This window comes from Neopelma chrysocephalum, unplaced genomic scaffold (assembly GCF_003984885.1).
Source record: "Neopelma chrysocephalum unplaced genomic scaffold, ASM398488v2 Primary Assembly neopelma1_100, whole genome shotgun sequence".
In the NCBI taxonomy this organism is placed as follows: domain Eukaryota; kingdom Metazoa; phylum Chordata; class Aves; order Passeriformes; family Pipridae; genus Neopelma; species Neopelma chrysocephalum.
The window spans coordinates 3,948,596-3,963,627 of NW_020897763.1; the positions used below are offsets into that span (position 1 = coordinate 3,948,596).

At 65.4% G+C, this 15,032-nt stretch overlaps 1 protein-coding gene across 2 annotated transcripts; it reads left to right on the forward strand.

Annotated features, from left to right (window-relative positions):
* Positions 1-372: 372 nt before the first annotated feature.
* On the forward strand, positions 373-14,339 carry PACSIN1 (protein kinase C and casein kinase substrate in neurons 1). 2 transcript variants are annotated; one of them, XM_027695173.1, is made up of 10 exons: positions 373-536; positions 9,631-9,763; positions 10,096-10,252; positions 10,383-10,618; positions 10,783-10,938; positions 11,287-11,462; positions 11,612-11,732; positions 11,841-11,965; positions 12,093-12,280; positions 12,611-14,339. In XM_027695173.1, exons 2-10 carry the CDS (start codon positions 9,701-9,703, stop codon positions 12,718-12,720), a joined length of 1,332 nt encoding a protein of 443 aa, XP_027550974.1. In that variant the 5' UTR covers positions 373-536; positions 9,631-9,700; the 3' UTR covers positions 12,721-14,339. The 2 variants fall into 2 exon arrangements, with proteins under 2 accessions (XP_027550974.1, XP_027550973.1); XM_027695172.1 differs by lacking the exon at positions 373-536 and adding an exon at positions 4,495-4,545.
* Positions 14,340-15,032: the final 693 nt, after the last annotated feature.

Genomic DNA, 15,032 nt, shown 5'->3' on the forward strand with positions numbered 1-15,032 from the left:
ACCTCCACCCGTGTCACCCCCAGCCGTGACACCCCCGGGTCCCAGAGGTGTCACCGCTCCCCCCGGTGCCCTTTGGGGCTGCAAAGCCCTGCCGGGGTCCCGGGGGGGCAAAACCTCCCACCCCGGGCAAAGGGGCTCCGGGGGACCCCAAAGCACCGGGCCGGGGGCTGGAAGCCCCCCGCACCCCACGGTTCTCGGTCCGGGGGTCCCGGGCTCGGGGGCACCGAACCCGCGTCCCCCCATCCCGGGGCTCCGTGCGGGGTTCGAACCCCCCGGCGGCAGGAGCGGGGTTCCCGCAGTGCCCCCGGACAGCCCGCACACGGCACCCCCGGGAGGGAGGGGCAGGGACCCGCCGCCCCCGGTTCTCGCCGTCTGCCGGCGGTGCCGCTGTCACCTCGCGGGGCCGGGGATTGGCCGGCTAAAAATGCCGCCCTAATCTCCGAGCTGATCTTTACCCCCTCCCTCCGCCCCATCTGCCGCGACCTGCCCGCGATGCGCAGCGCCGGCCCCGGCACGGGCTCCGCCGCGGCCCCGAGGTACCGCGGGCACGGGGGGCTCGGGGGTGCCGGGGGTGTCCCGGGGGGCGCCCGGGGGACGGGGGGGATGCTGGGGCTCGGTGACAGGGCTGTCACCCCGCTGCTTTGATCCGGGTCCGTCCCCGCGCTGGGAAACGAACCCGCTCCCGGCCCATTTTAAGTGATTTCCAACTCGTGCCGAGGGGGCGGGAGGGGCCGAGGGATGCGCTGCGTCCCTGGAGCCTCCTGGTGCCATCCCGGGGCTCTGCTGCCATCGCACCCCCTCGGGGGGAGCGAGGACGGAGCTGGGGGGAGCTCCAGCACGGTGACCCCCAGGATGCTGCGACAATTGCGGCAACCTTCGCCTCGTCCCGCGGAGCCAGAGCTGCCCCTGCCCTGCCCTGCCCTGCCCTGCCCTGCCCCTGCCCCATCTCCTCCTCGCGGCTCCTGCGCCTGCCTTGGGAATGGCAAAGCCAGTGCTTCGCTAACCGGATTAGGGCTCTCCCGGCAGCCTCTCCGGCCGCCCCCTCGGCCCCCGCGCTGCCCTTCCCGAGCAAACCCCAGCCCTAAGCCAGGTCCGGGTCGAGGCCGTGGCCGCAGCTCAGCCGGGCCAGCAGAGACCGGGCACTGCAGGTCCCATCACATCCGACCCCAAGCTGCAGCTGAGGGTCCTTCCACCTCCTGAGGGTTTATGTTCCCTTGGCAGGAGCGCAGAGAAAACGGGGCAGTTCACCAGGCACCGGCTCGGCTGGGGCTGGGGGTGCTGCCCCGCCCGGACCCGTGACCCCCTGACAGTGCTGGACCCTCCTCTCCATCCTGTCCCTCCTGTCCCAGGGTGTGTGGCCCCGGAGGGGCTGCGGCAGGACAGGAGCTGGCTTTCCCTGTGGCAGGGTTGTGGGAGGGAGCCCGGGTGCTGGCAGGGCCCGGCGGTGACGTGACAGGGCAGGGCGAGGAGGGAAGGGACACGAGCACAGCGTCAGCATCGACGGGGCTCAGCCCAGGTGGGCCCTGCTCGCCGGGAATGCCGTGTCCCCAGACCTGGTGCCCTGGCTGTGCTGGGACACGGCCCTGCCAGGGCGGGATGGAGCCGGGATGGAGCTGGGATGGAGCCGGGATGGAGCTGGGATGGAGCTGGGATGGAGCTGGGCTCCTCTGGCACAGCCCCGGTGCGGCTCTGCCCAGGGACAGACTTTGTCCCGGGGGTGCCAACCTGGCCGGCGTTTGTGCAACACCTCGAAGGCAAACCCTGGACCTGCCGAGCTCCTGTGGGTGATCCTGGAGAAGGACAGGCCACATCCAGCCAGCAGCTTCCCCAGGTGGCCGGGCTGGTGTCCGGCTGCCCCCGGTGTGGCACAGATGGGGGCAGGGGGCAGCGGGCCCCGGCCCCGCCGTGCCCGTGGGCGATATGGACGGGCTGCTCGGGCAGCTGCTTCCCAGGGAAAATGGAGCCTTTATGTTCCGGCTCCGGCCCCTTCCCCGGAAGGGCTCGGAGGGTGCCCCGGCCGGTCCCAGGCACACAAGAGGGGGATTGTTTTGGTGGGATCTGGGTTTCTGGGAGCACCTGCCCCACGCGGGGCCCTTCACAATAGCTGCCTGTCTGCGTAAGGGCCACAGAGCCGGCAATTATCCTCCGCGGCTAATTAGAGATGGAAAGCAGCGCTTGCATTCTCCCAGCACCCTGGAGGGCTCCTGGGGCCGGCGGCACATCTGCAGTGGGAACACAGCCTGGGCATGGGGTGAGCCTGGGGGCTCTGGCCCCATCCAGCCACAGCTCCTGCTCTGCTCTGCCCTGGCATCGGGTGGGAAGGGGCAGCGGAGCCCAGGGAAGGGCTGAGGATGACCAGGATGCTGGGCCCTCTCCCTGCCTTCCCTGGAGCACCCGGGAACTCTCCCATTGCTCCCAGCACTAGCTGAGCCCCCAGAACCAGGGGCTCTGCCGGGATTTAGGAAACACATTTTCCTTTCCTTGCTGGGGAGGCAGAGGGGAGCCAGCTGTGCTTGGAACCCCCTCCATCCGTGTGCAGGCTGGTTCTCCTGGTGGGGTGATGGGCAGGCAGCTGATCGCTGGTGGCAGCTCTTCATTCCTGCCCGCTCTGGCTCCTGCAGGAGCAGGAACACAGTGTGGGCTCATCTGCTCCGCTCCCAGAGCCGTAATTCCAGAGAGGCAAGTGGCCCAATAAATCAGGGCTTATTTCCTGTCAGCACTGTCCACTGCTTCCCACAAGGCAACTCATTTACAGGAGAGGAAATGACTTACCACAGGAAACAGTAAGCAGTGGGATGGCAGAGCCAGGGTGAAGTTTGTGATGTCCAAGTTTTTGGGAAGGAACCAGCTGGACATGTCGGGGAGGCAGAGCTCCCACCTGCTCCCTGCACTGAGTGAGTCTGTCCTACCTGCAGAGACCACAGAGCTGGTGGCAATGGCTCTTTGCACTGGGGAACCCCCCCCAAGTCACCGAGGTTCCCTCTGTCACCCTCCTGGAGAGTGTTTGTCACCTAATGCTTAATGCCAAGGACATTTCCCCCTCTGGAGCAGGGATGCTGTGAGGGCAGAAGGTGGCTGGGACAGCTTGGCAGCACCTGCAGTGACCCTGTGCTGAGAACTGCCAACTCTGCAGGCAGGGAGGATGTTCAGCACCCTCTGGTTCCTGGCCCTGGAACACCAGCAGGCAAAGATCCCCCGGGACCCTGCAGGAACCACCGTCCCTCCCGCTCGGGATCGGGGGCATTAGACCCCCGGGGTCTCACCCTGCTGCAGCCGAGCAGGAGACATTCCGGGGCTGTTCTGTCTGGCCCTGGGGTGGGCAGACACGCTCGGATGGCAGGGGCTGGAAGGAGCCGGAAGGCAGGTGGGCCGGAGGGACCCACCGAGCTTCATTAGGCAGCTGAAGGCGCTTGTTAAGGGAAAGCTGAGCCGGCGTCGGGGGCCGGCAGAGCCCCCCGGGACCGGGTCGCATTCTCCGGGCAACCCGATCCCGGCGGCAGCGGCCCCGCAGCCTCATTACTGCAGCTTCTGTGGCGGCTTCGGTTACTGCCTGGCCGCTCTCGTCTCCTGCTGCCTTTTAATTTCCCTGACATCCCCCGCGAGCGCAGCGCGGGGGGAGCCTGTTGCCACCCCCACCCACCTCCTCCCTGCTCCCCAACAGCCTCCAGCCCCCTCTGCCCCCTGGGACCCCCATCCTGGGATAAACCCAGGTGACCCCGGGCACGAGCCCCGGGACGTGGGAGGAGGCGGATGGACAGATGGCAGTGAAGGGGAGCTGCCCTGCTCCTCTCCAAGGAGCCTTGGGGGTGCAGCCCCCTCACCCCCTTCCCCAGCCCTGCCGGGGGGAGGAAAGACTGTTCCTGCTTCTCCCGCCAGCCTGTTCCCAGCTGGCACATTTGGCAGGGAGGCGGCACCGGCTGCCTCTCCGAAGGCGTTTTGGGGTGTTTGTTCCTGCAAAAGCTGTGGCTCAGCCCCAAAACCCTCCTGCGGCCCCTTCCCGGGCCGGGGGTGACATAGCAGCAGGGCAGCAGTGAAGGGGGCACGTGGCTTTGTGCCCTCCCGTGCAGGAGGGACAAAGACCCCCGGGGCAGCAGGACCAGGACCCCGGGGATGTCCCCAAAGAGCCTCCTCGCAGCGCGACCGGGGGGATGGAGCCCGGTTTGACCGTAACGGAGCCCCCCCTCCCGCGGCTGTGACACCCGCCCCCCGGGCCGTGCCCCGGCCCGCAGCCCCCGCAGTGGGGCGGCCCCGGGGGCGCGCTGGGCGAGGGTCTGTGCCCGGCGGGTCCCTCGGGGGCTGGCGGCAGTGCGGCCCCCCGGGGGGGGGGGGGGGGGGCGGGGGGGGGCCCCCCCCCCCCCCCCCCCCCCCCCGGATGGTTTTCGCAGCAGCGGCTCCATCCCGGTTGCCATGGCAACGGGCGGCTCGGGCAGGCGCGTGCCCGCGGCCGTGCGCGCCGCCGCTGCCCGGCGGGAGCGGAGCGAGCGGAGCGGAGCGAGCGGAGCCCCGGCCCCGGCCCCGGGCCCCCCGGCCCCCCGGCCCCGCCAGGTGAGCGCGGCCCCCGCGGGGGCAGCCGGGTCCCCTCCGGCGGCGGGTGCGGAGTGCCCGGTCCCTTGCGGGGATGCGGTGCGGGATGCCCGCTTCTCTGCGGGGGATGAGGGGAGAGCGAGGGGGTACTGGGCAAGGAGCAGGCAGTATGGCGTGGGTTTGCACCCCCCGGCAGGACACGGTGTCCCCTGATCCCTTCTGCAAGCCGGGGAGGTTGGGGGGGGACGTGACCTTCACCCCTCCATGTGCCCGATGGGGTGCTGGGGTAAGGGACACCCCTTCTGCAATGCTGCTGCACTCCTGGGCTCGTGCCTCAGTTTCCCCAGCTGCAAATAATGGGGGGGGACTTGTGCTTTCCCTGCCATCGCTGCCCACCTCACCCCATCACTGAACCCCCTCCTTCCAGCGTTGTCACCCCAGCTTCCCCCTTGTTGCCCCTCCTGCTTTCCCTGTCCCCTCTGGCTCCAAGTCTCCTTCCCCACCACAGACAGCTGAATTCCCGCTGTCCCTCCACCTTTCCTGCTCCCGGCAACCCCATTTGCCTTCTGTCAGCACCAGCCCCAGATCCATCCCACCAAAGCTCCGGGGACGGGACCCCCGTGCCCGTGTGTGACGCTCCACTCCCCCCTCCCTGGTACAGGAGCAGGGGAATGGCACCGCTGTATCCTCCACCACCCTTGTTTGCCGCTTCTGGGTTTAATTGCAAACCTCATCTTTGGATTTCTGCCTAGACCCGGCTCTTGGGACTGCACAAATCCCTGCTCGGTGTCCGAGCAGCCTTGTTTACCTCAGGATGAGCCAGGCTGCAGAACCGGGAGGCCAGTGGAGCACCCGAGCTGAGGCTGAGCCTCATCTCCCTTCCCCGGGCCTGAGCACATGCAGGGGGTTGGCAGTCCTGCTGCTGCCCCTCCCGGGATGCCCATCCACATTCCCCATCTGCATTCCCGGCACATCCGCTGTCCCCGAGCCCGCAGGCTCCCCTGGAGAGAGACACTTGCGTTATCTGCAAATGCCGAGCGTGCTTCCAGAAATCATTGCACAAGGCTCCTAAAATCCCTACCAGACTGGTGTGTGCCCTGAGTGGGGCGGCTTTGAGGAGTGCAGGGAGAGGGGAAGGTCTCTTCAGAGCCCACACGAGCTGTGAAGCCGATCCCTGCCATGGCTTGGAGTGTCCCTGGCTGCTGCAGCCTGGCAGCACCCAGCCCCCGGCAGCCTCCCTTCTGTGCACGGGACACGTGGCTCCTGGTGCTGCTCTGGATCACTGAACCTCCTTGGCAAATGCTCTGCTTTTGGGGAGCCCACAAGCCCTGACCCAGCAGCGTCCAGCAGGTCCCCAGATCCCCCAGTGCAAACCAGGAGGCTGCCGCGGGCACGTTCTGCCTCTGGCACATTCATTGCAGAAGTGGCTCACGGAAGTTTCCCATTGTTACCTGTGTGCCCCCTCCAGGGCCCTGCTGCCCTTGCAGCCACCTCGTGCACTGCTCAAGCACCAGGTCCCAGCCAGCCCCATGGCACTGCTCTGGCTGAAATCCCATGGGGATGCACCCGCAGTGCTGGGAACACCCGTCCCTTCCCTCCGGACAGGATTTGGCTGTTTGCCCCAGGATGCAGGAGGAACCCTGCCATGAGCCTGCTGCCATGGACACAGTGCCCAGGAAGGACCCAGCTCACCTCCCACCTGGCCTTGGGCTCAGTTTGATACTGAAGGAGCAGGACGGGGGTTCGGGCTGCTCAGCCCTGAGCCCTGGGCTCTGCTGGTGTGGAGCTGCCAGCGTGAATCAGCAGCACCCACTGCTCAACCATCTCCTCGCAGGGTCCACGTCGGCTCCAGAGGGGGACACGGTTCAGCCACGGCCAAACCCCTCAGCAGCCCCTCACTCCTGGGCTCCAACCCTCACCACCCCTGGGAGCATTTCCCTGCCGCAGCCCCACGGGATCCACGGCCCGGCCCTGTGCCCGTGGGAATCCCGCAGCCACCCGGGCCAGAGCTGAGCAGCAAACCAGGCACAGCTCCTGCAGCTGCAAAGCCTCGTGCGATGCACGTCGGCGTCACCAGCTCTGCCCGGGGACCTGCCACCCTCACGGGGGCACCTCGGCCCCTGTGTGGCCGTGGCGGGAGCAGCGCATGGGCTGCGGGGCCGGTGGGGGCTGCGGGGCCGGGCCGGGGGCTCCAGGGCTGGGGCAGCAGTGGGGCAGCCCCGGAGCACGGTGGGAGCTGCTGCTGCCGGGCTCCCCTGGGCTCCCTCGGCTGTTTCTAGTCCTGTTGTCTTTGCCACGAGTGGTTTCATGTGGCCATAGAAGTGGTGCCTGGCAGTGGCATTTGGTGCCGTAGCCCCCAACAGACCCTCGAGCAGCTCCGTGCCAAGACAAGAGAGCAAATGACCTTTCCTGCGGCCAAAAGCCCAAAGCCCAGCCCTCGGGTTCCCACAGACCAGCGCAGCTCCCAGCCTGGCCTCCCAGCCTGGCTGCCTCCTGCCCTGGATGCTCTCAGCAAGTCACTCACCCACTGCCCTCCCAGCAACGGGGCTCACCCCTGGCGTGAACCTGCTGCCTGGGGACAGGATGGGAGCAGGGTGGGGACACCGTCTCACTCTGTGCTCTGCTCCCCTCCTTGCAGGGCATCCACCACCACCCTGCCTTGGCCAGGGGCTCTGTGCAGCAGAGGAGGCTCTGCAGCCCCTCCTGCCCCACTGGGCTCAGCAAACGTGCCCGGAGGCAGGATGCCTCCCACACCTGGAGAGAGCAACCTGGGGACAGGGGACAGCAGGACTGGACTGTCCCACCTGCCTGGGGACAGGGCTCTACCAGCCGGGGCTGTGGCCGCAGGGGCACGGGCAGCTGCCCATGCCCTGCCTGCAGTGTCGGCAGCACCAGCCTCTGCATTGCAGCAGCTTCCTGCCTGCACAGGGTCAGCGGCCACGTCTCAGCCCCCACGGAGGGCAGAGACCCCCCTGCAGCTCTGGGGCAGCAGGAGCTGCCTGGTAGGCGAGATGAGTTGTGCCAGTGCTCAGTGCTGACAGGAGGGACGAGCGGGGAGGTGGCTGCTGCAGGAGAAGCCCAAGGGCACCCGGGGCAGGAGCCGGGACAGACTCTGCTGTGACTTGATGCCAAACGCTCCGTGGCTTCTCCCCAGCAGCTCTGTGGGGACGCGGGGCTGCAGTGGAGCCCCCGGGCCGAGGGTGCCCAGGCGGCAGCGCGTGGCTGGGGCTGGCAGCTCTCCATGCCACGGCTCAGCCGCCGGCTCTGCAGGCGCCAGGCATCACCGCCAGCCGCCCTGATGTGAGGTGATGGGCTGCGCCAGCAGGGCCAGGGGGCTGGCAGGGGGCTGGCAGGGGGCTGGCAGGGGGCTGGCGGGGGGCTGGCACGTGCTTCACAGGCCCAGCATGGTGGGGGCACAGGCACGTGCGTGGGTGCACGAGGATGGTCGTGCGTGGGGGAGAGTGGCAACGAGGAGGCAGCGTTAGCTGGGAAGTGATGCAGAGCCAAAAATAACCCCCTGGCTGCGGCTCGGACCAGGTAGTGGCTCAGAGGGGGAGCTGCGGCAGCCACGTCCGCAGTGCCCCGTGGCATCGGGGGCCGGGGGGCAGCGGGGCCACACGTGTGCCCCTGGGTCCCGGGGTACCCCCAGCCATGGGGTGCTCCAGCCCTGGGGTCCCATCCCGGCCCCGGGCAAGTGGGTCTGTCGTGCTGAGCCTGCCCTTGCTGTGCCAGCACGGCCTCTGCAGCAAAACCCCGAGCCAGAGAGCAGGAGCACAGGCAGAGCCCCAGTGCTGGGCACTGCCCCGTGCCCAGGGCCTGCGGGGGGGACGGCACACACAGCACCCTGCAGGGTCCCTGTGCCACCGGTGCTCTGCCACCACTGCTGGGGCAGCCCATGGGGGCTGGGGTGGGGAGGACAGTGACGGTGCCATGGGTGCCAGGCAGGAGTGGTGGCGGCTCTGTGGGTGCCAGGCAGGAGCAGTGACAGTGCCATAGGTGCCAGGCAGGCACGGTGGCAGTGCCGTGGGTGCCAGGCAGGTGTGGGTGCCGTGAGCTGCCGGCTGCGGGGGGACGCTGCAGCCCCCCATCCATCTGCATCTCGGCGGCTGAGCGGGGACAGTCACGCGTTTATTTTTAACTGTCTGGGGAGGGCGGCGGGGATTGGTGCCTCCCTGGTTATATCACTAAATCCCTGCCAGGCCCTGTTAGTTCCAGCACAGCGAGCCCTGTGCTGCGCTCCAGTAACTGTTTCGGGCCCCCATCCTCCTGGGCCCGTGCCCTGTCCCAGCCCGAGGGTGCCTTGGGGCCAGCTGTGCGCACAGCTGGACACCCCCCACTGCCCCCCAGCACTGCCCTCCCACCCCATCGCCCTCTGGCTGCTGTGGGGAGGGGCACAGGCAGCCGGGCCCCCCTCTGCCCACTCTGCTGCCCCAGGGAAGGGATGGTGTGTGGGGATCTCGGACACATCCTCCTCCCGCGGGCCTTTTGGGGATGGGGCAGAGGGAAATTTGGGCTGTTCGTGGCCACTTTGTTCCCATTCCAGTGGCAGATGCCATGCAGGACAGACTCAGTGCTTTCCTGTGGGAGCACTGTCCGAATCTGGGTCAGGATGGGGATGATGAGGATGCTCGTGGCCACCCCATGCGATGCCACCCCCAGCCCCAGCCCCTCCCAGCTCTTGGCAGAGCTGCAAAGGGTTAAGCTGTGCAGCCGGGCCACGTGATGCTCCGGGGATGCCGTTTTTCTGAAGATCAGGACGGATTAGGTTGGAATATCAGACGAGAATTCCTTGGGTGGCACATCCCCCTGGCCCTGCCACAGCCCCTCGCCCGGCGGCTCCCGGGGCCGCGGTGCTGAGCCAGGCCCGGGCTGGTGAGCACCCACCCTGCTGCTCCCCGTGATTCCCTGCGGGCACAGCCAGCTCCAGGGGGTTTGGATGGCACCAAGTGGGTGGTGGGCACTGGAGGAGTCCGTGGGTCCAGAGCTGGAGTGGGCACCGTCCCCATGCCCGTCCCCTGCAGCTGGATGCTTGTCTGGCTCTGCAACTGGCAGGAAGGATGGGGGTCCCCTGCTCATCCCCATGACTCCCCTCTCCTCTCCCCTCAGTGCATGAGGCTGGTGTTTGCCCAGGAGCCACCCAGTGCCCGCTCTGACGCCCAAGACAACACCAGGAGCCATGTCGGGTTCCTACGACGAGTCGGCAGCGGCCGCGGAGGAAACAACCGACAGCTTTTGGGAGGTGAGTCCTGGCCATCCTCTCCTCCCATGGAGCCCTGACACCGCTGTGGCTGCACCCCAGGTTCCCCGGGGCTGGGGGGGACAGGGATGCCCTCCCCTCCCTGCCTGAGAGCATCCCTGCTCTGCCAGAGGTCTCAACCTCGGCCGTCCCCAACAGGCACAAAGCGACAAAGGGGGCTGGAAGGAGTTGGGTTTGAGCAGCCCCAAACCAAAGCACCCTCCCTGCACCCCCAAAACTGCCTGGTGCTTCCTCCGTCCCCGGGCCAGGCCAGCTGGGCTGAGCCAGGGAGCCCGGCCACAGCTCCCACAGCTGCCTGTCCCCCCCTTTCCCAGGTGGGCAACTACAAGCGCACGGTGAAGCGCATCGACGACGGGCACCGGCTCTGCAACGACCTCATGAACTGTGTGCACGAGCGGGCCAAGATCGAGAAGTCCTACGCCCAGCAGCTCACTGACTGGTCCAAGAGGTGGAGGCAGCTCATCGAGAAAGGTACCGTGGCTCCCCCAGGGAGAAGGTCCCTCCAGGACACCCGGGTGCCCGTGCACCATCCCAGCTGCCCCTGGCAGGGGTGGAGGGGTGAGGGCTGTGGAGTGACCCCCAGTGTCCCCTCGGCCCCCAGGTCCCCAGTATGGCAGCCTGGAGAAGGCCTGGGCAGCCATCATGACGGAGGCAGACAAGGTGAGTGAGCTGCACCAGGAGGTGAAGAACAGCCTGCTCAACGACGACTTCGAGAAGGTCAAGAACTGGCAGAAGGACGCCTACCACAAGCAGATCATGGGGGGCTTCAAGGAAGCCAAGGAGGCTGAGGATGGCTTCCGGAAAGCCCAGAAGCCCTGGGCCAAGAAGCTCAAGGAGGTGAGAGAAGCACAGAGTGTCCTGGGGCATCCCTGCATCTCCCAGCTCCGGCTCTGGGTGCCTGGTCCAGGCTGGGAGATGCAGGTGGCACCTCCGTGCAGGCAGAGGGAGGGACAGGGGGCTGTGACCGCTTCTCTGATGTCCCTTCCCTCTCCTCCCCACAGCTGGAGACAGCCAAGAAAGCCTATCACCTGGCATGCAAGGAGGAGAAGCTGGCCATGACCCGGGAAGCCAACAGCAAGGCGGATCAGTCCAACACCCCAGAGCAGCAGAAGAAGCTCCAGGACAAAGTGGAAAAGTGCAAGCAAGACGTGCAAAAGGTGCGAGCCATTGCCCTGCACAGGGCTCACGAGGCATCAAGCAGAGGATACCAGTGGAAAGGGCCACCACACCCCTTTGCCCACCATCCATTCCCATTTTCCCATCCCTGTGCTCCTGTAGAAGGGTGAGGACTTGCACGCAGTCCCCAGGGGAGTCTGAGCAGGACAGGGATTTATCCCTCTTACTGGGGCAAAATCTCTCCAGCAACAAGGCTGATTCTACCCACAGAGGCTCTTGGGTCAGTCTGGGCTCCCCAGCCTGGTGACCCCTAAACAGATCTCTCAGCATCCAGAAATGACCTCTGGGGTGCTCAAGGTACAAATGAGGTCCCTCCTACACCTTTGCAGACCCAGGAGAAGTACGAGAAGGTGCTGGACGAGCTGAACAAGTGCACCCCGCAGTACATCGAGAGCATGGAGCAGGTCTTCGAGCAGTGCCAGCAGTTTGAGGAGAAGAGACTCAACTTCCTCAAGGAAATGCTCCTGGACATCAAGAGGCACCTGAACCTGGCCGAGAGCAGCAGGTAGGGAGGGGGTTTCTGGCCAACACAATGGTCACCAAAAGGTACCGGAGTGACTGGAGGCTGTGTGGGAGCCTCGTGCCTCCCAGTGCCCTGGAGGAGGTGACACAGCCCCAGCTCCCACAGCCCCCTGACCCCGTCTCTCCCCGCAGCTACGCCAACGTGTACCGGGAGCTGGAGCAGACCATCCGCACCTCGGACGCGCAGGAGGATCTGCGGTGGTTCCGCAGCACCAGCGGCCCCGGGATGCCCATGAACTGGCCCCAGTTTGAGGTGAGGCTGGGCACCCCGGCTGGGCACCCCAGCTGGGCACCCCGGCTGGGCGCTGGCGGCCCTGGGGGCCGGGTGAGTGCTCAGGGGGCGGCTGCTTTGTGGTTGCAGGAGTGGAACCCGGACCTGACGCACACGATAACACGGAAGGAGAAGCAGAAGAAGGGCGAGGGGGTGACCCTGACCAACGCCAGCAGCGCCAGCGAGTCGGGGGCTCTGGCGGGCGAGCGTGGGAGGTGAGGGCAGCGCGGGGAGGAGGTGCCCTGGGACGGGCACAGCATTGCCCATGCTGGCATTGCCGGCGTCGGGGGGTGCGGGGTGTCCTCGGTGACAGACACCTCCTCCCCCTCCTCCCTCACCCAGCGTGAGCAGCCACGACCGCGGGCAGACCTACAGCGCCGAGTGGTCCGACGACGAGGGCAGCAACTCCTTCAACACCAGCGAGGCCAACGGCGGCACCAACCCCTTCGACGAGGAGGGGAAGGGCGTGAGGGTGCGGGCTCTGTACGACTACGACGGGCAGGAGCAGGACGAGCTCAGCTTCAAAGCAGGTGCGCTCGCTCCACCGTCTGCTGGAGCTGTGGGTCCCCCACGTTTCGGTGTGAAATCCCTCTAATAATTCCTGAGTTAGCCCGGCCCTTCAAAAAGTTGATCTGTCAGAAAGGAAAAAGCAGAAGCTGAGCCCAAGCGCGGGTGGGACCGGAGTGATGGTGGGACAGGGCACGTGAGGTCTCAGGTCACCCTTTGCTTTCCTACCCTACAAACCAACGTGCTCAGGATCAGTCCTAGAAACCCCCAGCAGCTCCATCCTGGGGAGAAACAGGGGGTAGGAGAATCTCCAGCACCTGCAACAAGCTCTTCCCTTCCACCTTTCTCTCCAGGTGATGAACTAACCAAACTCGGCGAGGAAGACGAGCAGGGATGGTGCAAAGGGCGCTTGGACAACGGGCAGTTAGGGCTCTACCCCGCCAACTACGTGGAGGCAATCTAAGTCTTGTGGTGTGCTCCTCGTCACCATCAGCAGATAAATCCACCCTCCGTTGTCTCCATCTCTCCACCAGCCAACCAGCCATTCTGCCGTCTGGTCCTCCACTCCTCATACTTAGAGATTCAGACATATTTTCCGACCAAGCTTTTATTTTTTTAAGAGTTGTCTCCGAAGAGTATTTTGCATAGTCGCTTTCTTCTAAGATTCCGTGAAGCGAAAGGTGACGTTGTCCGTCCGTCTACGTTAGTTGATTTTTTTTCCGAGCGAAAAGCCGATACCTCAAGATCTTAAAGCCCAACCAGTGAGAGCTCCTGATTGGTTGGTTTTTAAAGATACTGAAATCATGAGCCGCCTTCTGATTGGCTGGAACTGTTCTGAAATGCACGGCGCCGAAGCTCCTGGGACCAACCAAATTCATCCCAGAAAACTGAGAGGGATTGGAGTCTGACTCCGGGTTTTTTTTTGGTGTTTCCATGTTCTCCCCTGTTCATCCTCCCACCCCGAGGAAGGGGATGACTGCTCCCCTTCAGCCCCACGGCCATCCTTGAGATGCCCAGGTGAGGTGGGACCAGCCCCACCGTGGAGCTTGGTGGCATCTCCTCAGCTTCCTCCTCTTCCCAAGCTGATGCCTGGCCTGTGCTGCAGGGAGCAGCACCACCCTTCAGGAGGGCAGGTATCCAGCACACACCAGATCCAGGTGAGATGGCCCCAAAATCCAGCGCTGTCCAGAGAAGGACTCAGCACAGCCCAGTGCTGCTGGAAGCACCTTCACACCCAGCCTGGGATAGTGAGGACTGGCTTGGACATGGCTGGGGATGGTCTCCATCCACCCCCTTCCTGAAGAGAGGCAGGAGCAGATGAGGGAGGGGGGATGAGCATCATCCAGCTTTGCAGGACACCAGCAGGAGCTGCAGCCAGTGGAGGTGGAAGAAGAAGAGAAGGAGGAGGAGGAAGAGGATGAGGAGGAGGAGGAGGAGGAGGGCTTGGCACAGGCAGCAGACCCAGCCCGGGCAGAGCAGCTGCCTGGTGAAGACGGCTGAAAACAAGGCAGGCCAAGGCAGGGGAATGGCCAGAGGCTTTGCACTTTGCTCGTCCCCGAGGGGCTCTGCCCCCCTCCCCTGGGCTCTGCCATGGGCTGCAGTGTGGGCACCAGCCCCACAGTCCCCACAGGCGCTGCCCCCAGCTCGGCCACCCCACCCCTCTGCCTCGGGTGCATTTGTCACCCCGAGCTCTTCCCTACAGATCACCTCTCATTTTTTTCCATACCATCACCCTTAGCAGCATCGATGCCATCGGCTTCCTGCACGCTCCTCCCGCTCCTGTCCCGCCCCCTCCTTTGGTTCGTGAATTTTTTGGCCCCAGGGATCCAGTGTTCTCGTGGAAGCACCGTGTGCTGGGCATGGTGGGCGGGAGCCGCCCCGGCCCCTGCCAGGTACCAGAAAAAAAACACAAAGTCAGAAAAGACCCAACCGACCACCTGTCTCAGCAATGCACCCCGGTTTTTGTACATCGATTGTGTAATTTAAGAAGTATATATATAATATATATATATATCGTGATTGTATTTCAGTGGATACAACAACAAAAAGCAGCAAGAGAAAATAACCGAGCTCTGTCCGCGTCCTTGGCTCTGGGGTCTCCTTTGCCGCCGCGTGCCCCCCGTGGGGGAGGCTGGGGGGTTACAGACCCCCTGCAGCCCAGAGAGCACAGCCACTGCACCCCCAGGTAGTGACTCCCCCCCAAGGCTCTGGGCTGCAGAGGGGTGGGGGGCTCGGATGCATCGCTGGGGTCCTTGGGGGCTTTGGGAGGGGGGAAGAGCCGCCGCCTTTGGGGACTCCTGTGCCCCTCCCAGACAAAGCCTTGGGAAGCCCCTGGGGGGGCTCGTTGGGTTTTGGGGCCATTCCCAGCACCAGCTCTGACCCAGCACTCCCCCGAGGCTGGGAAAGCCCTGGCACAGCAAGTTGATGCCACCACCTGCCCTCCCCCAGCCTGGCAGAGGACCTGGAGAGGGACACGAGATCTGGGGCACCCTCAGATCTGGGGCACCGGCACCCCCAGCCCGCCCTCCTGGTGCCCCTGCACTGGCTGCAGGGGTGTCGGTCACACACAGCAAATCACAAGACACGTTTTGCTTTTTTTTTCCCCCCATTATTTGTTTTTTCATCCCCTTTTCCAGAGGCCAAGGCAGTTTTCCTCCTTCCCCTGCTCCTCCCCTCCCTCCGGCTGCCCTCAGTCCCTCCAGCCGGGATGGGGAGCAGGACTCACACCCACGGAGCAGGTGGAACAGAGGGAGAGACAGGAGCCGGCACAGGCAG

Bases quoted from the DNA above. Each gene is read 5' to 3' on its own strand.
- PACSIN1 (XM_027695173.1), top strand. From the start codon at position 9,701: ATGTCGGGTTCCTACGACGAGTCGGCAGCGGCCGCGGAGGAAACAACC. The intron at 11,463-11,611 runs GTAGGGAGGGGG...CTCTCCCCGCAG, and splicing joins AACCTGGCCGAGAGCAGCAG to CTACGCCAACGTGTACCGGG. The intron at 11,733-11,840 runs GTGAGGCTGGGC...TTGTGGTTGCAG, and splicing joins TGAACTGGCCCCAGTTTGAG to GAGTGGAACCCGGACCTGAC.